Consider the following 23,690-nt stretch of genomic DNA (forward strand, 5'->3'; position numbering starts at 1 on the left):
GCTCGACGATCATCAGGCAAGGCTGTTCTCTTCCTGTTGGCAAACACCTCAGTGGTCACGAGCATTCAGACTCTGATCTTGGGTAAACGTTCTCCAAGGCGGCCTTCACGGCACATGACAGCGCAGAGTCACCAAGCAGAGACTGACAGCCAAGTTCTGCACAAGTGAGGACAGCCTCAATCAGGATCTTGGATTCATGTCACACTATTTGTAACCCCCATGACTTGCCTGAACTTGCAACATCTCACTTACTGTCCTGTCTGGAGACAATACACATCTCTTTAACCTACGCTTAATGCTATCACCGCTCACATTGTCTGCAGCTTTAAGACTTGACTAGCTGTAAAGACTTGCATTCTAATCAGTATTCTGTAAACTGAATGTGTGCTTTTATACGCACTGTGAACAGAACTCCCCACTCACCTGATGAAGAAGCAGCACTCCAACAGTTACTGGTGTTTGTTACCAAATAAACCTGTTGGACTTTAACCTGCTGTTGAGAGACTTCTTACTGCATTTACCTCAGTCCAACACCAGCATCTCCACATCATAGAAGCCACCACCACAGGGACCACCAGAACAAAGACCAGGGCTCATGTCAATGGAGGGACCAGCAAATAAATCATGTTAGTCCCAGTGGGTGAGACTGAGAATCCCTCCAACCTGTCCCCCCAGGTAGATACAAGTCCCCAGGCATGACAGAGCCAGGCCTCAGCAAAATGGTGCGCAGCAACCAAGTGGGATAGTGTGGGACGATGCTTGATAGAAGGCCACCCACCCAATTAATATTTTAGGGGTCTCAGGGGGCTCCTCACTACCCTAAATACATCTGAAGACTTTGACCAAACTTCTGAGCAGATTTACAGTACATCCGCAGGAAAAATCCAAAACTGACTCATTAAACTTTAGGATAGGGAGCTAACATGCCACCACTCAGCTATACTGGTAGACTGCCACCCAGAGGTAGAGCACATTCCTAATTTCTTGATTAGCGTCACAAGTAGGTTTATATTAACACTGCAATGAAGTTACTGTGAAAATCCCCTAGTCGCCACACTCCGACATTTGCTCAAGTACACTGAGAGAGAATTTAGTATGGCCAATGTGCCTAACCAGCACGTCTTCCAGACTGTGGGAGGAAATACATGCAGACCCCACGCAGTGATCCAAGCTGGGAATCGAACCCAGGTCCCTGGTGTTGAGAGACAACAGTGCTAACCATTGCCACCCATTCTAGGCTCAGATTTCATGAAAAGATGGAACTTGCCTTTTAATTCCACAAACTACATTTGGCAGATGGAGCTCCGACAGTCTCCACAATAAAATATACATACAAGACTTGCACAACTGTCAATAAAGTCCACAGAATTTATCGATGACCTGGCTGCACATGGGATACTTGCAAATTATGCAATGGTATTTGCCAGTTATAAGCATGACTGTCAAAATAATGATAGCAGACCCTGACCCAAAACTCCAGAAGCAGTACAGCTTCTCCAAACAAACTGAGGATGTGGCCAACGTAACAAATAGCCTGCTGCAGCATGTAGTTCTGCTCCAACTAACAATTCTCCAATTTGACCAATCAGAAAGCCAAATGGCTCTTGGATGCAGACGATCAACTACTGGGAGATGAACAATCTCGATCACAGCACCCATGTTAGCAACCAGCCTTTGACAAGGCAGTATTTCACTGTGTTGGACATCAACAGATTCTGGTCAATCCCTTTAAACAAGCAAAGTAACATTTAGAAAATTTATTTATTTGTCACAAGTCGGCCTATTTTAACACTGCAACAAAGTTACCATGAAAATCCCCTAGTCACCACGTACCGGCGCCTGTTCGGGTACACTGAGGGAGAATGTACATAAGAACATAAGAAATAGGAGCAGGAGTAGGCCATCTAACCCTTCGAGCCTGCCCCACCATTCAATAAGATCATGGCTGATCTGTCGTGGCTCAGTTCCACATTCCCACCCTCTCCCCATAACCCTTAATCCCCTCTCTTATCAAAAACCCATCAACCCGCGTCTTAAAAATATTTAGCGAGGTAGCCTCCACCACTTCAACAGGCAGAGAATTCCAGAGATTCACCACCCTTTGAGTGAAGAAGTTCCTCCTCAACTCCGTTCTAAACCGTCCCCCTTTTATCTTGAGGCTGTGCCCCCTAGTCCTACTATCCTTTCTGAGCGGGAAGAGTCTCTCCACCTTTATCCTATCCATCCCATTCATCATCTTATACGTCTCAATGAGATCTCCCCTCATTCTTCTAAACTCTAACGAGTACAAGCCCAATTTATTCAGCCTCTCCTCATAGTTCAACCCCCACAACTCCGGCATCAGCCTAGTAAACCTCCTCTGCACTCCCTCCAAGGCCAAAATATCCTTGCGTAAGTACGGCGCCCAAAACTGCACACAGTACTCCAGCTGTGGCCTCACCAATGCCCTATATAGCCACAGCAAGACCTCCCTACTTTTATATTCAATCCCCCTCACTACGAAGGCCAGCATCCCATTCGCCTTCCTGACCACCTGCTGCACCTGCAAGCTGGGTTTTTGCGACTCATGCAGAAGGACCCCGAGGTCCCTCTGCACCGTCGCCTGCTGAAGTTTTTCGCCACTTAATAGTCCTTCCTACCATTATTCCTACCAAAGTGGACCACCTCGCACTTGCCAACATTAAATTCCATTTGCCATTTCCTGGCCCATTCGTCCAGCCTATCTAGATCCTTCTGCAGACTCTCCACACCCTCCGCACAATTTGGGAGGCGGGGGGGGGAGAAATAAGAAACAGAGGAAACTCATCGAGTCTGTAGCCCACTTACCCCTACCCACTGCTGTGAGCTTGTTGGGATACTGCCAAAACCAAATTGACGGATTTACAACCGAAGCTGCTCCCATCAGGCCTGTTTAAAAAAAGTCCCATGGAAATGGACCAAGCAGCAAACATAGGTTGTTTAGGAGTTAAAACAGGCTCCAGCATTACAGATACAAGATTCAGAATTCCCCTTTGCACTAGAGGTGGCTGCCATGGCCACAACTCTGGCAGTTGTACTTCTACGAAAGTGCCAAGGGAGACTCAGACCAGTGGCCTATGCCTCCTGGGTCCTAGCACGAGTTGGGCAAGATTTCTTGTGCAAGAGAAACACCTCCTAGTGGTTTCTGGGTGGTACAGCACTTCACATTTATGATCAGGTTATATCCATTAACTGTTCTCCCAACACACACCCCCATCCAGTTGCTGCTGGACAGCCAGATTAAAGATGGTATGATTAGCCAAAACCATATAGCACGCTGGACCCTAATGCTCCAGGGCTGCATCGAGGTAAAGCAACAACTTGAGCTACCCCATCAGTGCCAGGAAGTGGCAACAAACGACTCCAAGGAGCCATTTGCACAAAAAAAGGGGAAGACAAGTAAATTGGGGAAGCATCCCTAAAATTATGTCGATGGATCCTCTATGATGGAAGATGGGAACAGAAAAACAGGGTGCAGCATTCATTTGGAGGACTACCAAGCCAAGTTTATTTCATATAGTTTGTACAAGATTTGTTAATTAAATTGGGTTAAACCATGAATTGAACTTTGTCTTTTGTTGATCTCATGAGTAAGACTACCTGGGTAAATGAGTTTTAATATAAATTGTTGAAAATGTCTGCCTGCTTCCAGACAATAAAATTATTTCCTCTTGCAGGGAAATCGAAAACAAGATGACATCATGGAACAAAACTGCACAGAAGGCTATTCGGTCCATCATTTTGCACCATCACTAAAATTATCCAATTAATCCACTCTCCTTTTGAAACTTATTAAATCTGCTTATCCTTTCAGGCAGTGTGCTTCAAATCAGAACAGTTTTTACGAAAAGTTTCCACATGTTGCCTTTGGTTCTTTTACCAGTCACTTTAATTGCAGACTAATTAAGAAGTAACCAGATTTCAGTCCAAGTCCCCAGCTTCAGAATTGTATTACAAAACTGGACATTAAAGCTGTGATGTAAGTACACCCTTTAAATTTAAAACTGATCACTAAATAGAATTTGGTAACTGCTTAGCCCTACCATTTGGCTGCTAGTGATGATAAGCATGTGCAATTCTGATTCTTAAATAAGTATCAGTGTGCTTATGCATTAATGATTTGATCTCCAAATATACACTATCACTTTCCACAGAGATTATGCACATCTGATGTATTTTTGAACATTAAAGAGGATATTTGAAGGAGATCAAAATAAATTTTCACTTCGTTTTACAATGATGCCAATTGAATTTTGTTGTTTTATATTCAAATACAAGTCATTTGCACTTTACTGCAATTCCTTCACAAAAGTTTAAAATCTCCTTCTGTAACAAATCCACAACACTATCAAATGACAAACAGAACAAAAACAGAACACAATGAAGATGGGACTGAAGAGGTGAAAATTAATTCACATTTATAAATGCTGTTTTTTAATCTGCAAGTTTAATTTGAGACACCCAATTTACAAGCTAATCATGGTTGTACTGCTACATTGTTATGAATAAGACAATGACTGCTATTGCATGGATATTACTCACTAGTCATTCAGTCTTAAAATAACCTGGGTCAGATAAAGACAAGAACTAGAACAAAGCTACAATAGCATTCTAGAATTACGTTTGACTCACCATAACGGATCGGACTTGCTCCAGCAGTATAAGTTCGGAGATAAAACTTGCACAATGAGTGCCATGGTTTCTGCGCCAGTCCAAGAAACATATTCAAAGAGTCTTCAGGAAAGCAGTTTCCCTGTTGGGGGAAAAGAACATAAGAAATAGGAGGAGTCGGCCATCTAGCCCGCCCCACCATTCAATAAAATGATGGCTGATCTGAAGTGGATCAGCTCCACTTTCCCGCTTTCTCCCCATAACCCCTAATTCCCTTGTCTATCAGAAATCCATCTACCTGTGACTTAAATATATTCAACGAGGTAGCCTCCACCACTTCAATGGGCAGAGAATTCCAGAGATTCACCACCCTTTGAGTGAAGAAGTTCCTCCTCAACTCCGTTCTAAAGTGCCCCCCCTTATTTTGAGACTGTGCCCTCTAGTTCTGTTTTCCTTTCTAAGCGGGAAGAATCTCTCTACCTCTACCCTATCTAGCCCCTTCATTATCTTATATGTCTCTATAAGATCCTCCCCCCTCAGCCTACTAAACTCTAACAAGTACAGGCCCAGTCTATTCAATCTCTCCTCATAAGCTAAACCCCTCATCACAGGTATCAGCCTGGTGAACCTTCTCTGTACTCCAAGGCCAATATATCCTTCCGCAAATAAGTGGACCAAAACTGCACACAGTACTCCAGTGCGGCCTCACCAGTGCCCTGCACAGGTGCAGCAAGACCTCCCTGCTTTTATATTCTATCCCCCTCGCTATAAAGGCCAACATTCCATTCGCCCTCTTGATCACCTGCAGGCTGAGTTTTTGCGATTCGTGCACAAGGACCCCTAGGTCCCTCTGCACTGTAGCATGCTGCAGCTTTTCACCCTTTAAATAATAATCCCTTCTACTATTATTTCTACCAAAGTGGATAACCTCACATTTGCTAACATTATATTCCATCTGCCAGGTCCTCACCCACTCACTCGGCCTATCCAGATCTCTCTGCAGACTTTCCACTCCCTCCACGCAATTCGCTTTTCCGCTCATCTTCGTGTCATCAGCAAATTCTGTTACCCTACAGTCAGCCCCCTCCTCCAGATCGTCTATGTAAATGGTAAACAGTTGAGGCCCCAGCACCGATCCCTGCAGCACTCCACTAGTCAACTGCCAACCACAAAAGCACCCACTGATTCCAACTCTGCTTCCTGTTAGTGTGGATTGAGGATTGGTTACCTAACACTTTACCCCCAATTCCGTGTACCCTAACCTTCTGCAACAACCTTTTGAGGCACCTTATCGAGCGCCTTCTGGAAATCTAAAAACACCACATCCACTGGTTCCCCTCTGTCTACCACACTCGTCACATCTTCATAGAAATCCAATAAATTCATTAAACACGACTTCCTCTTCACGAATCTGTGCTGCGTCTGCTTGATCAAACCGGTCTCTTCTAGGTGTCTTGTTATTTCTTCTTTGACGGATTCTAGCATTTTTCCAACTACAGACGTTAAGCTAACTGGCCTATAATTCCCTGCCTTTTGTCTGCTATCTTTTTTAAACAACGGTGTAACATTGACGAAGGAACAGCGGTAGACGTGGTTTACATGGACTTCAGCAAGGCGTTTGATAAGGTCCCCCATGCAAGACTTCTTGAGAAGCAGAGAGGGCATGGACTTCAGCAAGGCGTTTGATAAGGTCCCCCATGCAAGACTTCTTGAGAAGGAGAGAGGGCATGGGATCCAGGGGGCTTTGGCCGTGTGGATCCAGAACTGGTTTGCCTGCAGAAGGCAGAGAGTGGTTGTGGATGGGTCTTTTTCTGCATGGAGGTCGGTCACCAGCAGAGTGCCCCAGGGATCTGTTCTAAGACTCTTGCTGTTTGTCATTTTCATAAATGACCTGGATGAGGAAGTGGAGGGATGGGTTAGTAAGTTCGCAGACGATATGAAGGTTGGTAGTGTTGTGGATGGTCTGGAGGGATGTCAGAAGTTGCAGCGGGACATAGATAGGATGCAAGACTGGGCGGAGAGGTAACAGATGGACTTCAACGCAGATAAGTGTGTAGTGGTCCATTTTGGCAGGACCAATGGGATGAAGGAATACAATATCAAGGGTAGGAGTCTTAGCTGTGTTGAAGAGCAGAGGGATCTTGGGGTACAGGTCCATAGGACTCTTAAATCCACCTCGCAGGTGGAGGATGTGGTCAAGAAGGCGTATGGTGTACTGGCCTTCATAATCGAGGGATTGAGTTTAGGAGTCGGGAGGTAATGCTGCAACTTTATAAGACCCTTGTCAGACCCCACTTGGAGTACTGCGCGCAGTTCTGATCGCCTTACTATAGGAAGGACGTGGAAGCTATTGAAAGGGTGCAGAGGAGATTTACAAGGATGTTGCCTGGATTGGGAGGCATACCTTATGAAGATAGGTTGAGGGAGCTGGGACTCTTCTCCCTGGAGAGACGAAGGTTGAGAGGCGACCTGATAGAGGTTTATAAGACGTTGAGAGGAATACATAGGGTGGATTCTCAGAGGCTATTTCCCAGGGCTGAAATGGTCACTACGAGAGGACACAGATTTAAGGTGCAGGGAAGCAAGTACAGAGGAGATGTCAGGGGTAAGTTTTTCACTCAGAGGGTGGTGAGTGAAAGGAACCGGCTGCCGTTGGTGGTGGAGGCGGCGAACTCGCTAGGATCTTTTGAAAGACTTCTGGATGGGTATATGGGATCTAATGAGATTGGGGGTTATAGATAGGTCTATGGCTTAGTAGGTATAGAAGTGATTGGCACAACTGGTGGGCCAAAGGGCCTGTTTGTGCTGTAGTGTTCTCTGTTCTATTAGCCGTTTTCCAATCCTCTGGCACTTCCCCAGAGTCCAGAAAATTTTGATAAATAATTACTAAGGCACCTGCTATTACTTCTGCTACTTCTAAGGCCCAAACAGAAAAAGTAATCACAATGTAAACTTAAAACCGTGTTCCCCAGTGGGTTTCATTCAGTAAGCAGCTTCTTCCAAAATACATAAAGCTGAAATCTTTTATTTTGGTAGTATAGAACTTGAGTACTGTTGAAAAGACACAAAGCATTTAGTCTTGTACTCCTCAGGATATTTTCAAAAACATAGCAGCACAAGTCAACCATTCAGCACATCAAACGTGTGCCACCATTTATGAAGACCATGGCTGATCATCCACTTCAATGCCCTTTTCACCACACTATCTCCATATCCCTTTGCAACACTGAAATTTCTACTTCAAGTATACTTAATAACAGCCCTGTGAGGTAGAGAATTGTGTAAACCCTCATCGCCATCCAAAGTGATTACTGCCTTATGCCTTATTGCCTGGTTCTACACTCCCCAACCAGGGGAAACATCTGCATCTACCCTGTCTATTCCTTTAAGCATTTTGTAGATTTCAATGAGATCACCTCTCATTCTTCGAAAACTCTCTACTTTCTAGAGTTAAGAATGGCTCAATTTGCCAAATCTCTCTCCATGAGACAGTCCTGCCAGAACAAGTCTGAACATTCATTGCACTTCCTCTATGGCAATATCATCCTACAGCTAAGGGGACCAAAATTACACACATTACTCCAGATGCTGTCTAACCAAGGTTCTATACAATTGAAGACAGACTTCATGATCCCTGTACTCGAACCTCTTGTGGTAAATGCCAACATAACATTAGACTTCCTAATTGCCTGCTGCACCTGCATGTTAGCCTTCAGTGACTTATTAACTAGGACAATCAGGTGCTTTTGCACATCTACACATTTTAATTTATCATTTAAGAAATATTCTGCATATCTCTTCTTACCAAAGTGGATAACCTCATTTTTCCCTTATTATGTTTGACCTGCAATGCTCTTGCCCACTCTTTCCAAACTTTGCTTGTATATCACATGCAATGCAAAAGGGAACAAAAGTCCTCAATGGTTGGCAAGTGGACTCTGATGGATGCACTGCCTTAGAGAATGTACTATCAGAACCTTTCCCCTTAGTGGAGGGATCAATGATCAGGGGGCATTGGTTTGAGGTAAATGGCAGGTGGTTGAGGGGATGAGGGGAAAAATCTTTTCACCCAGAGGGTGATGCGAGTCTGGAGCTTACTGCCTGAAAGACTGATAGAGGCAAAGACCCTCACAACATTAAGTATTCAAATATGGACTTGCAATGTCAAGGCATACAAGGTTATGGGCCAAGTGTTGGGAAATGGAAATTAGAATAGTTAGGCGATGATATCTGCACTGGTCAAAAAAAATGGGCCAGAGAGCCTTTCCTGTGCTGTAGGCCTCTATGACTCTGAGAAGTTAATCTATTTTATCTAATAAAATATCAAACGTTCAGCTGAACAAAATAATTATATCAAGACTCTTAAGAAGCTGAAGAAACTTGAAAGTTTTCATTCCAAACATTATAGAAAAGCATCATTTTAGGTAAAAATGTGGAAGGAACTAGTTGGCAATAGAGTTGGACTGAAAATTACAATTATACATGATAATTAAAGCAGACAACAGTAAATTCATTCTAGGCGTCTTTTAACAGAAACCACGAGGAAGAAGCTCAATGGTTTATGATTAGGAGAATGAAAAGGCTCAATCGTGGCCTTGGTAACTCTAGCTATTTGTTCATTAAATCATGTGATTACATTATCTATGAAAAACTTGTCATATTTTAGAGCAAATGTCAGAAAAATTATACATACACCCGAGAGTTAATTTACAATACATGAAATAATTAAGAGGTCTAAACTTAATTCCTGGCATACATAAATACAGCCCATGGACTGGGTTACATAGAAATACATGGTATAAACAGGCCATTCTGCCTAAACAGCCCATGCTAGCATTTGCACTCAAGAGTCTCCTCTCATTATTACAAAGAACAAAGAACAACACAGCACGGGAAACAGGCCCTTCGGCCCAACGAGCCCGTGCTGCCGTCCCACTGTCTCAATGACCTATTCATGATTTTAGTCTACGCCTAATGTGCGAGGATCAGGGAGGTCCAATTTAGTATCCAATCAATCAGCCTAAAAGCACATCTTTGGGATGTGGGAGGAAACCGGAGTACCCGGAGGAAACCCACGCAACCACGGGGAGAACGCGCAAACTCCCACAGACACAGGCCCAAATCCATGTGTCCGCACAGCAACAGAGATAGTCTCTGAGCTGTCATGTTGCCCTCGAGATGGTCCAGTTTAAGCACACTAACGACATGAAGCAATAGGCAACTCCCGAAGCAACGTCCAAGAGCAGCCCACCACAACCTGCCGCATGCATGCCCCTTGCTGGACTTAAATGCCTGTGGAGACAAAAATATTGTATTTATTTTTATTAATGTCACAAGTAGGCTTACATTAACACTACAATGAAGTTACTATGAAAATCTTCTTGTCGCCACATTCCAGCACATGTTCAGGTACACTGAGGGAGAGTTTAGCATGGCCAATGGACCTAACCAGCACATCTTTCGGACTGTGGGAGGAAACCAGAACACCTAGAGGAAACCCAGGGAGAATGTGTCGACTCTGCAGTGACCCAAGTCGGGAATCAAATCCAGATCTTTGGCACTGTGAGGCAGCAGTGCTAACCACTGCATCACCTTCTTCTTTCCTTACTAAATCCACAATTTTAACTTTCCATTTCCTTCTCTCACTTCCCTTTAAATACAACTGTACCACTTGCTTTAAAAGCTCTGCGATAGAGATATCCATATTCTCAACACATTTTAAGTAAAGTTCCTTCTGAATTCCCTACTGAATTCTTGGTAACCATCTTATATTGATAGTCTCTAATTATACTGTTACTCACAAGAGAAAACATCTGCTCTTATAGCCAAAACATTTATGCGGCTGGTCCAGTTCAGTTTCAGATCAATGGTAATGCCACGATGTTGACAGTAGGAGAGCTATGATGTGCCAGTGAATTTCAAGGAGCAATGGTTAGATTCTCTCTTGTTGGGGATGGTTACTGTCTGGCAGTTGTCGGTCCAAGCTTGAATATTATCTTGGTCTTTGCAGTATTTGGTCATGGACTACTTCAACATCTGAGGAATCACAAATGATGCTGAACATGCACATAAAACATCCCCATTTCTAACCTGATTTCATAGAATTTCATGGAATCCCTGCAGTGCATAAGGCCATTCGGCCCATCAAGTCTGCACTGACAACAATCTCAAGCCTTATCCTGGTAAACCCACATATTTGCCCCACTAATCTCTCTAATTTGCGCTTCCCAGGACACTAAGGAGTAATTTAGCATGGCCAAACATAACCTGCATATCTTTGGACTGTGAAAGGAAATTACAGCACCCAGAGGAAACCCACGCAGACACGATGAGAACATGCAAACTCCACACAGACAATGACCCAAGCTGGGAATCGAATCCAGGTCCCCGGAGCTGAGAGGCAGCTGTGCTAATTGTGCCACCCCATGGAAGGATAACGAAAGGAAGGTCATTGATGAAGCTGCTAAAGATGGTTAGGCTTGAGACACCATCGTGAGGAATGTCTGCAATGATAGCCTGAAATGAGAAGACTGACGTCCACTACAACCATCTTTCACTAGGCATGACTCCAACCAGTAAAGAGCAGCCCCTCAATTTCAATTGACACCAGTTTTCCTAGAGCTTCTTGAAGCCATACCTGGTCAAATACTGCCTTAATGTTTAGGACTTCTCTCACCTTACCCCTGGAGTTCAGCTCTTTTGCCCATGTTTGAACAAGGACAGCAATGAAGTCAAGAGCTAAGTGATCCTAGCAAAACACAAACTGATTACAATTATTATTTTGCCACTAATTCATTTAGTCAAGGTATACCTTGCAACAACATATGGACTTTGGACTAGAAAATAATGTTGAAGCTAACCCACAGGGTCCTTGTGCATGAGTCGCAAAAACCCAGCTTGCAGGTGGTCAGGAAGGCTAATGGGATGCTGGCCTTCATAGCGAGGGGGATTGAATATAAAAGTAGGGAGGTCTTGCTGCGGCTATATAGGGCATTGGTGAGGCCGCAGCTGGAGTACTGTGTGCAGTTTTGGGCGCCGTACTTACGCAAGGATATTTTGGCCTTGGAGGGAGTGCAGAGGAGGTTTACTAGGCTGATGCCGGAGTTGAGGGCGTTGAGCTATGAGGAGAGGCTGAATAAATTAGGCTTGTACTCGTTAGAGTTTAGAAGAATGAGGGGAGATCTCATTGAGACATGTAAGATGATGAATGGGGTGGATAGGATAGAGGTGGAGAGACTCTTCCCGCTCAGAAAGGATAGTAGGACTAGGGGGCACAGCCTCAAGATAAAGGAGGGGGGGGGGGGGCGGTTTAGAACAGAGTTGAGGAAGAATTTCTTCACTCAAAGGGTGGTGAATCTCTGGAATTTTCTGCCCATTGAAGTGGTGGAGGCTACCTCGCTAAATATTTTTAAGACGCGGGTTGATGGGTTTTTGATAAGCGAGGGGATTAAGGATTATGGGGAGAGGGCGGGAATGTGGAACTGAGCCATGACAGATCAGCCATGATCTTATTGAATGGCGGGGCAGGCTCGAAGGGCTAGATGGCCTACTCCTGCTCCTATTTCTTACGTTCTTATGTTCTCACGCATTGTTGAATTGTCAGACAGCAACTCCCATTAGGGAGCAGGCACAGAAACACAGACACACAAATTAACACATTGTATGCAATGTCTTGACGGCCATAATAGTATTTGATCATCAGCCTGGCTGTTCAAATGATGTGAACTGTACCCGTCTATTCAGCACATTAAACTTAGAAAATGTCAAGAATTGTCCATTTTAAAATCACATTAAAACCACCTCCCTGACAACAAAAATCAATGTTTATCAATCTGGAGTCTTCATCCTTCAATTTTTACCAAAACTACAGAGAAGTTGTATAGAAAATAGTATGCCACTTAGTCCTTTGCACCTACTCAGCCATTCGATTTCATTACTAATCCTCTATTTCAACACCATAACCCCTACTCTCTCCACAACCCTTTGACACCTTTGAGAGCTTAGGAATCCATTTCCTTCTTAAGTATATTCAGTGAATTAGGGTCCACAGCTTTCTATGATAGAAAGTGCCTCATGTTCACCATCCTCTCCATCTCAGTCCCAAATTAACTACTCTGTATCTTTAGACTATGACCCATTGATCTAGCAACTTCCCCTCCTCCCCCCCAGCTTGTCCAGCCCTGTAACAATGTTAAATGTTTTAGTGAGATCCCTTCTCATTCTTCTAAACTCCAGTTAGTAAAGACCTAGTCAGCCCAATTTCACTTCATACAACAATCCTGCCATGTGACTCTTCACTGCACTCTCTACTACAAGTATATCGTTTTAGATAAGGAAACCAAAACTACATAATACTTCAGATGTGATTTCACCAACAGCTGTTGTAAAATGTCCTTACTCCTATACATCTGACCCAAGACATTCTTGCACTTGTACTCAAATCCTCTTGCAACGAAGACCAATATACAATTTGTCTTCCTAACTGTTTGCTGCACCTGCATGCTTGCTTTCAGTAACTGGTGTACAGGGACACCCAGGTCCCTTTGCACATCAGCATTTCCCTATCACCACTTAAACAACATTCTGGTATTGTTTTTTCTCCCAAAGTAGATAACTTGCCATTTACGCACATCTGCCATGTATTTGCCCACTTCCTCAGCTTGTCACAATTGCCTAGAAGACTCTTTACATCCTCCTCAACACTAATTCCCACCTAGTTTTGTATCATCAGCAAACTTGGAAATATTACATTTGGTTCCCTTATCCAAATCATTGCTATATCGTTGATAACACTGATCCTTTTGCAGGACCCCACTAATCACCAACTATCACCTTGAAAAATGATCCATTTATCCCTACTCTTTCCCTCCCCCTCCCCCCATCTATTAACCAATTCGCAATTCATGCCAATATATTACCTCCAATCCTATGTGCTTTAATATTGTTCGCTGACCTATGTGGAACTTAATGAAAAGATTTCTGAAAATTCAAATATACCACATACACCGATTCTTTTACGGTACAGAAAATCCTTTGTGTCTGTGCCACCCAAAAAGAGAAAATAATTAGCCACCCCTTCTAATCCCACTTTCCAGCACCTGGTTTTTGTATTCATTTATGGGATGTGGGTGGTGCTGGCTAGACGACTAATTAGTACACATGCCTAGTTGCTCTTCAGAAAGTACTGAGCTGATTTCTTGAACTGTTGCAGTCCCAAAGATGTAGGTAATCCCACAGTGCTTTTAGTTTTTATTTAGTCACAAGGTTTACGTCAACACTGCAACAAAGTTACTGTGAAATTCCCCTAGTTGCCACGGTCCAGCACCTGTTCAGGTCAATGCATCTAACCAGCACATCTTTTAGAACGTGGAAGGAAACCAGAACAGCCAGAAGAAACCCATGCTGACACAGGGAGAATGTGCAAATTCTACACAGTGACCCAAGCTGGGAATTGAACCCGAGTCCCTGGCGCTGTGAGGCAGCAGTGCTAAACATTGTGCTACCACATGGGATGGAATTCCAGGATTTTGACCAAGCCACGGTGAAAGACTGGCAATATATTTCCAAGTCAGGATGGTGAATGATTTAGAGGGGAACTTCCAGGTGGTTGTGGTCCTTAGTACTTGTTGCTCTTGCCCTTCAAGATGGCAGTGGTATTTGCAAAGATAAATGAAAGGGTAGGTTAAAAAATCTTTAGAGAGAACTATCAGAACAAGAAATTCGCTGCCACGAACCACTGCAGAAGCACAGTCTATAAGGAATTACACAGTTGCTCAAAACAAATAGTAAAAAGATATGGGGAGCAAACAAACAGGCAAGTTTGAGATTAGGGAGGGGAAAACAAATCTGCCAGTGCTGCTGCGCCAATCCACAGATTTGTAAACACAGACTGAGGAACAGAATTATACTGGGTATTATGCCTCTGACACTTAACAGTGGGACTACACACCAGCAGGACATCAATAAATTGAGTAAACTGCAAGAAAAACCTGTCTATAACCAAACCAGCTCCTGCACACAAAAGGCCTTGGTTGAACAGAAACAACTGGTGTTTACAAAGCAGCTATGAAAAAAAAATCTTAAGGGCTTCAAGTAGAGGTGCTCTTAGACAAGAGGTATTTCAAGCATTTTAGCTGAACAAAATTATGAAGATGAGAGGGATGATATCGTCAGAGATTTAAACACAGGGACAACTAGTGAAATTGAAGATGAGGAACAAATGCTAAGCGAGGCCTAGTGCAAAATAGCACAGACACCAGTGTTTTAGAGGAGCTAAGTTTAGAGAATATGCAGGATGAGAGGTTTTGAAGAGGGTATTTTATAAGTCAACCATGGAGGTAGCAATGGCACAGACAAGAGTTAAAGCTGAGGTATGTTTCGTTATGCAGGTATTGCAAGTAGTCATTATAATGCAGGGAACATGCGGGGCACAAGGACAGCTCAAATAAAACACTGCAAACAGACTGGTTCGGCTCAAGACAGTGCCAGTGCCCAGATGTGGTGGCAGTAGAATTTTGGTGTCTCTTCTGCCCTATAGTTAACTGGAAGAAACTGCAGCGCATGTGACCGAGTAACATGGAAACAGTAGCAAATTCAAAAAGTGCAATCAACTTACGCGGAACTAATAAAGCAAAGGAGAATGACATTCAGCTCGCCATGTCTGTGATAGCCCCAAAAGTGTATAATAATTAGTCACATCCACTTGCTCTCTTCCTATAGCTCAGTACTTTTTTCCTTGGGTATAAACACAAAATCCTTTTGAAAGCTCTTATTGAATATGCTTATATACAAGCTGTCTGTGAGATTACTATTAATAATGTAGAAACTGAAGCACTGTCAGTATTATCAATTTTCAGTGCAGTCTAGCAAGGGTGGTAAACCACTTTCTTGAATATTGAGCGTCCACGTGGAAATTTCCAAATCAGGATGGCGAGCGACTTGGAAGTGAACTTGCAGAGACTGCTGTTCCGATGTGGCAGCTTCCCTTGATCTTTCAGTTATTAGAGGTTGCATGTTTGGATGATTCTGTTGAAGGAGTTTTAACGAGGTGCTGCAGTGCATCTTGTCGATGGTATACAATGCAGCCAGGGTGCATCAATTGCAAAGGGAGTGAATCATAGAATCCCTACAGTGCAGGACGCCACCATTTGGCCTACTGAGTCTGCACCAACTCTCCAAAGGAGCATCTTACCTACACCTTCCCCTCTACCCCTGTAACCCTGCACATTTACCATGGCCACCCACCTCATCTGCACATCTTTGGACTGTGAAGGAAACCGGAGCATCCTGAAGAGACCCACACAGAAACGAGGAGTATCTCCACACAGTCACCCAACGCTGGAATCAAACCTGGGTCCCTGGCATGATGAGGCAGCTGTGCTAACCACTGTGCCAATGTTTAAGCTGAGGAAGTGCCTTCCAATCAAGTGGACTGTTTTGCCTTAGATGTTGAGTTTCCCAACTGCTGCTGAATCATAGAATCCTACAGTGCAGGGGGCTACCATTCGGCCCAGTGAGTCTGCACCAACCACAATCCCAGTCAGGCCTTATCCCCATAACCCCATGCATTTACCCTAGCTAGTTCCTGTGATTCCAAGAGAAATTTAGCATGGCCAATCCACCTTGCATGCACATCTTTGGACTGTGGAAGGAATCAGAGCACCTGGAGGAAAACCACACAAATACAGGAAGAATGTCTGTGTGGGGTTTGTACAGTGGCTCAATCCAGGAATCAAACCCAGCTCCCTGGCGCTGTGAGGCAGCAGGGCTAAACATTGTGCCACCATGCCATTGGAAACTCAGGTGGAAAGTTACTGTCCGCAGAATTCCCAGCCTCTGACCTGCTCTTGTAGCCACAGTGTTTACATGGTTGATCCAAGTAAGTGTCTGGTCAATGGTGAGCTCCCATCCCAGGATGTCAAGAGAGGACTATTTAGCATCGAAAATGCCATTAAATGTCACGGGGAGACGATTAAATTCTCTTTTGGTAAAAAAACATTGCTTTGTTGCACAAATTTCACTCATCACTTATCAGTCTAAGCCTAGATATTATCCAGGCCTTTGCTGCATGTCACGGACTGCTTTAACACCCGGTGAGCCAAAGGACAAAGAAAATTATAGCACTGGAACAGGCCCTTCAGCCCTCCAAGCCTGCACTGACTGCGCTGCCCAACTGAACTAAAACCCCCTACCTGTCAGGGGACCATGTCCCTCTATTCCCATCTTACAGACGTATTTGTCAAGACACCCTTTAAAAGTCACTACCATATCCACATCCACTACCTCCCCCTGCTGCAAGTTTCAGGCAGCCACTACCCTTTGTGTAAAGCACTTGCCTCATATCTCTTTTAAACCTTGCCCCTCGCAGCTTAAACCTATGCCCCCTAGTAATTGACTCTTCAACCCTGAGAAAAAGCTTCTGACTATCCACTCTGTCCATGCCTCTCAATCTTGAAGACTTCTATCACGTCGCCCCACAACCTCCATCGTTCCAGTGAGAACAAACCAAGTTTCTCCAACTTCTCCTCATAGCTAATGCCCTCCATACCAGGCAGCACCCTGGTAAATCTTTTTCGTACCCTCCCCAAAGCCTCCTTCTGGTAGTGTGGCAACCAGAATTGGGCACTATATTCCAAGTGCAACCTAACTAATATTCTATAAAGCTGCAACATGACTTGCCAATTTTTAAGCTCGATGAAGGCAAGTATGCCATATGCCTTCTTGACTACCTGCATTGCCACTTTCAGCTACCTGTGTACCTGTACACCCAAATCCCTTTGCCTATCAATAAATACTCTTATGGGTTCTGCCATTTACTGGACATTTCCTATCTGTATTAGATCTTCCAAAATGCATTACCTCACATTTGTCTGGATTAGACTCCATCTGCCAACTCTCCGCCCAAGTCTCCAACTGATCTATAGCCTGCTGTACCCTCTGATGGTCCTCATCATTTGCTTATGGTATGTTAGCCTTTATAGGAAGGGGTATAGAGTATAAGAGCTGGAGTCTAATGTTGTAGTTGTATAGAACATTGGTTAGGCCGCATCTGGAGTACTGTATCCAGTTCTGGTCACCTTACTACCGGAAGGACGTGGAGACCCTGGGGAGAGTGCAGAGGAGGTTTACCAGGATGTTGCCTGGCATGGAAGGACTGGGTTATGAGGAAACATTGAGCAAATTGGGGCTGTTTTCCCTTGAAAGACAGCAACTGAGGGGAGATCTAATAGAGGTGTATAAGATTATGAAGGGTACAGATAGAGTAAACAGTGGTAAGCTATTTTCTATGTTAGAAACGCACAGTACGAGGTGCCATGGGCTTAGGGTGAGGGGGGAGAGGTATAACACGGATATTAGAGGGACGTTTTTCACAGACGATAGTGGGGGTATGGAATGCTCTGCCAAGCAAGGTGGTGGAGGCAGGCACGCTGGAGTTGTTTAAGAGTTACTTAGACAAGCACGAGAGGGTTGGAGATGGAAGGATATAGGAGATTGTTTTAAATAAGGTTCATTAGCATTGGGACATCCCTGGTAATGTATAAGGATGTGGAATGATACTAATGTTTTTCTTTTAACTCACAGGTTTTAAGTCAGTCCACCTTGTTGTCCAACGAGGGGCATACACGCGATGGGTCGTACAAGGGCTGCTCTTGGGTGTTCGAGAGTAGCCTAGTACTTCATGTCATTAGTGTATGCTTAAACTGGACCAGATGCTGGGCAACATGACAGCTCAGTGACTACCACTGTTTGCTGAGCAGACAGATGGATTTGGGCCAGTGTCTGTGGGAGTTTGCACATTCTCCCCGTGCTTGCGTGGGTTTTCTCCAGGTGCTCCGGTTTCCTCCCACACCCCAAAGATGTGCTATTAGGCTGAGTGGAGGTAATAAATTGTCCCTAAATTAGTTTTCCCTCAATGTGGAATGCCATAAGCATAGATAAGGGTCATGGGTGGAGTGGAGAACTGGTAATGTTAAAATGGCAGCGTGAACTTGTTGGGCCAAAGAGCCTGTTTCCCAGGCTGTTCTTGTTCTTTGTTTATCACTATTCACAAATCCACCAACCTTTGTGTCATCCGAAAACTTGCTAATCAAACCGGTTACATTTTCCTCCTAATCATTTATATATATTGTAAACAGTAACGATCCCAGCACTGATCCCCGAGTCACAACTGATGAAAGTTGTGCAATCGGGAAGCATCTGTTGAGAAACTCCTGCAGTGATATCTGAGATGATGGACCTCCAACAACCACAATCGCCTTCCTTTGTGCTAGGTACGACTGCAACTAGTGGAGAGTTTCCCCTGATTCCAGTTTTGCTAGGGTCCCTCGATGTCATCTCAGTCAAATGTTTATTGATTAGAGTCACAAGTGGGCTTAGTTTAAGACTGCAATGACCTTACTGTGAAAATCCCCTGGCCTCCACTCTCCACCTGTTCCAGTATATCGAGGGAGAATTTAGCATGGCCAATGCATATCCTGTACATCTTTCAGACTCTGGGACAAAACAGGTGCACCCAGAGGAAACCCACACAGACACAGGGAGAACATGCAGACTCCACAGAGAGTGAACCAAGCCAGGAATCAAACCCAGGTTCCTAACGCTGTGAGGCAGCAGTGCTAACCACCCTAAATTGCAGATGATTGATTCAATTCATCGACCTCTGGGTTATGGGCCCAGTGCACTTCACTGCACCACTCTACTCCAAGGCACCCTGATGCCAAAGGCAGTCACTAACCTCTGGATTTCAGATGGAATCAGGGCTGTAATAGGGACAGGATAATTTAATGGCACCCAGGCTTAAAGCCTGGTCATTAAAGAGTATCATTTTCTGTGGACAGCCATTAGCAATCTTTTCCCCTGGTTTCTGTGGTTATGACTCGTCTTTCATTCCTTCACCCCGCAGTATAATAAATAACCCCCACTTCCTATGCCTTTTAACTTTGACAATGGGTCATCGGGACTCAAAACGTCAGCTCTTTTCTCTCCTTACAGATGCTGCCAGATCTGCTGAGATTTTCCAGCGTTTTCTCTTTTGGTTGCAACATTTTTCCCACATCAGGTGATAAGGTGTTACATGATCAAACCTTCAGGAATACATCCAAGCGGAATCGGCAATTCTTTTTAGGTTATCAATTGCTCACCAGAACATTCCTTCGGATTTTGGCAGGTGCCTCAGACGGGGATGGCTACGGGTGGAGGGTCCCGTTATCTACATGAAACTTTTTTTAAATAAAATGTAGCAATAACATGAGCAGGAATTAAAAGTGCCTCTGCAATTTACACCAGAAGGAAATAAGCCAACCATTGCCCGTCCCTCCCCTCGCTCAACGCATTGAACCTGAACAAACATAAGGTCAATGGCACCGCGCTGCGGCCACGGCGGCCGTTCCATTCAAATATTCAAATCGCTTCAACGGCTAGGCTCGAGCTGAGCTCCACCAGCTTCAACCCCCTCCCCTCCATCTCCTCACTCAGTCCCGGGCTGCAGGTCAGCGGCTTCAGCCCCAACATTTCATCCCGAGACGTGTCTCGCATTTAGTATTTAATGGCGCTACTGCGCCCAGCTTACCCTCCCTCTTTCTCTCTCACCTGCCTGGGTGCATATGCCGGTAAGAAACGCCCGCTTGTGCCACTTTAACTCCACTCATGGCGGGCCCTCTCTCTCCCCCCTCTTACTCCACCACCACCTCCTCCATCCCGGTGTGCAGCTTCACCCTCACCCAAACTTTCCCAACGCCAGGAGTGAAAACCAAATCATCGCGAGACCATGCACACTGCGCGAACACCTCCTCCTGTCCAATCAACGGAGCGCGGCGGTGACGTCACAACGAGGGGGCGGGTGCTGCAGGAGAGCGTGGTGAGGGCTGATTGGAGGGTTCCGTGTTTTGATACTCGCGTGACTGTTGCCTGACAACGTTGAAAACGTTGGTCAAGTCAGAAGCCGCACAGTGGAGTGGGGTGGGGTGGGGTGGACGGGACGGGACGGACAGTGAGTGTTGGGTCAAAGACCAGTGTGTTTGAAGAGGGATTTCATTTATGGGTGGATAGTGGAAATTGTTCGCAGAAGATGGACTGGATTAGAGCCACAAAGAGAGGCTGGAGCTATTTCTCCTAGAGCGAAGGAGCCTGAGGGGAGGCCTGATAAAATTATGAGAGGCATAGGTAGGGTTGGCAGTCAGAATCTTCCCTCTTTCCCGCCTCCATCCCCTGCTAAAATTAATAAATGGGATTACATGGCCCCGCTCGTCCCAAAATCATAAAATTCCGCCTGAAGTCAATGGAACTTCTTATGCTCTGCCCGTGGACTGCTCTTATTCCTGTGGCAGGCAAGCTGGTAAAACTATGGCCAATATGTCTAATACTAGAGGGCATCCACTCAAAGGTGAGAGGGAGAAAGTTCAAGGGAGATGTGAAGGACAAATGTTTTACATAGTGGTGGGTGGCTGGAATGAGCTGCTGGGGTGGTGGTCCAGTCAGATACAATAGAGGTAGTTAAGGGGCTTTTAGATAGGCACATGAATATGCAAGGTATAGAGGGTTGTGAACCAAAAGCAGGTAGAAGGGATTGATTTAATTTGGCATCATGTTTGGCACAACATTGTGTTTCGATGGGCCTGTTCCTGTGCTGTACTGTTCTATGTTATGATCTGGAATGCGAGGACAGAGTTGCCACAAATATGGAGGGAGGATTGACCTGCTCTGATCCATAAGCAATACAGAAACAAAAACAGTTCATATTTATGTAATGTAATGTAATTGAAAGAGCTAGAATATCCAACAAAGTGTGACACAATGAGGGGATATTGGTAAAAGATTGTTCAAGGTGTTAGGTCTGAAGTGCTCTTAAAGCAAGGAGGAAAGGTTTAGAGACTATATTTCAGTGTGTGGCCCCTGAGAACTGAAGATGCTGTTATAATGTACCTCACTGAGGAAGAGACTTGTATATTTAATATGAGCTGTTTATTGCTAGTGGAAGGTAAGTTGAAAGAAGGTTACAGATAGTTACAACGAGATATTGGTAAGTTAAGTCATTGGGCAAAAAGTTGGCAAATGGAGTAAAATGTGAGAAAATGTGAAATTGTTCATTTTGGAAGAGAGATCAAAAGAATATTTTTATTAATTACAAGTGTTATTTAAATTAAGAAAAAGTGCAGAAAGCTGCAACACAAAGGGACTTGGGGGTACCTGTGCACTTATGATGGAGTCAATTTCCGTTCAGTCTGAGGACAAAGTGTTGGCATGCCAATATATCTAGGTGAGCAGGATGATAGCTACCATGGAGAGCTTGGACAGGACATTGATCCTGCACTGCTGTAGGCATTGTTGGCATCAATGTGACAGAGGTGCAGAAGGTCTTGAGACTTTGGCACTTAAGACTATCGACCATTTGAATCTGCTCCATCATTCAATCATGGCTGTTTTTTTTTCTCTCTCTTATCCCCATTCTCCTGCCTTTTCTCCATAACCCCTGATCCCCCTTATTAATCAAGAACTTGCCTGTCTCTGTCTTAAAGACCTTCAATGACCTGGCCTCCTCAGCCTTCTGCGACAAAGAGTTCCACAGATTCACCATTCTCTGGTTGAAGAAATTCCTCCTCAACTCTATTTTAAAGGATCACCTCTTTAGCCTGAGGTTGTGCCCTCTGGTTCAAGTTTTTCCAACTAGTGGAAAGATTCTACCCAGGCCTCGCAGTATCTTGTAAGTTTTAATAAGATTCCCCCCCCCCCCCCCCCCGCCCCACTCATCCTTCTAAACTCCAACCAGACCAGAGAGCTGAACAGTTCCACATATGACAAGCTATTCTTCCAGGGATCATTCTTGTGAACGTCACCTGGATCCTTTCCAAGGCCAGCACATCCTTCCTTAGATATAGGGCCCAAAACTGCTCGCAACACTCCTCCAAATGGGGTCCGATCAGAGCCTTATAACACATCAGAAGTACATTCCTGCTCGTGTATTCTTGCCCTGTCGACATGAATGCTATTGCATTTGCCTTCCTAACTGCTGACTGAACCTGCACGTTAACCTTAAGGGAATCTGGAACAATGAGTCCCAAGTTCCTTTGTTTCTGATTTGCTAAGTATTTCCCATTTAGTGCACAATCTCACACTTTTCACATTGTATTCCATCTGCCACTTCTTTGCCCACTCGCATAACCTGTGCAAGTCCTTCTGCAGCCCCCTTGCTTCCTCAATACTACCTGTCCCTCTACATATCTTTGTATCATCTGTAAACTTAGCAACAGTGCCTCCAAATCATTAATGTATACTGTGAAAAGTTGTGGTCCCAGCACTGATCACGGAGGTACACCACTAGTCACTGGCTGCCATCCTGAGAAAGACCCCTTTATCCCCATTCTCTGTCTTCCTCCAGTCAACGAATCTTCTGTCCATGCCAGGATCTTACCCTTAACACCCTGGGAACTTAATTTATTCAATAATTTTCTATGCAACACCTTGTCAAAGGCCCTCTGGATATCTAAATAAATCGCATCCACTGGCTTTCCTTTATCTAACTTCCTTGTTACTGCCTCAAAAACTCTAACATAACTCAGACATGACCTCCACTTGACAAAGCTGTGCTGACTTAGTCCTACTTTATAATGCACTTCCAAGTACTCTGCGATCTCATCTTTAATAATGGACTCTAAAATCTTGCCAATGAATGAAGTCAGGCTAACTGACCTATAATTTCCTGTCTGCTCCCTCCATTCTTAAACAGCAGTGTTACATTTGCTACTTTCCAGTCCTCTGCTGCCCTCCCTGCCTCCTTTGGTGACTCAGGAACTTCCCTGCATTTCGGTTTTCTTCTTTCCAGCCTTTAACCAATAATGCAGGCAGTGAGAAATACAATTTCCATCTCCCTGATGGTCACCTCTGTGCAGTATCAGTGATAAACAGAGAAGTGTCTGTATTATCTCCAAAGCCCTCTTTTTCTCAATGATTCATCACTGAATGTTGGTTCAAGAGCTTTGTTCCCATGATGGAAAGCACTCTCCATTGAAATGATGACCAAAACAAGGTGCGTTAAGAACCTCTTGACCAACATGATCAACTGCTGT

General features: G+C 44.4%; 1 protein-coding gene across 2 annotated transcripts in view; it reads right to left on the reverse strand.

Moving 5' to 3' along the window:
• The window catches only part of slc30a9 (solute carrier family 30 member 9), a 103,470-nt gene extending 83,085 nt beyond the window's left edge, over positions 1 to 20,385 (reverse strand). Inside the window, exons 1-3 of one of the 2 annotated variants that reach the window (XM_080188157.1) lie at positions 20,218 to 20,385; positions 10,431 to 10,665; positions 4,651 to 4,771 (exon numbers count right to left, since the gene is read on the reverse strand). In XM_080188157.1, the coding sequence (XP_080044283.1) occupies positions 4,651 to 4,771; positions 10,431 to 10,442 (133 nt within the window). In that variant the 5' untranslated portion in view covers positions 10,443 to 10,665; positions 20,218 to 20,385. The remainder of the gene's footprint in view (positions 1 to 4,650; positions 4,772 to 10,430; positions 10,666 to 20,217) is intronic. The other variant, XM_080188164.1, reaches the window with a different exon arrangement.
• Positions 20,386 to 23,690: the final 3,305 nt, after the last annotated feature.

Source organism: Carcharhinus amblyrhynchos, chromosome 1 (genome assembly GCF_965287045.1).
Source record: "Carcharhinus amblyrhynchos chromosome 1, sCarAmb.v2.hapA, whole genome shotgun sequence".
Lineage (NCBI taxonomy): Eukaryota > Metazoa > Chordata > Chondrichthyes > Carcharhiniformes > Carcharhinidae > Carcharhinus > Carcharhinus amblyrhynchos.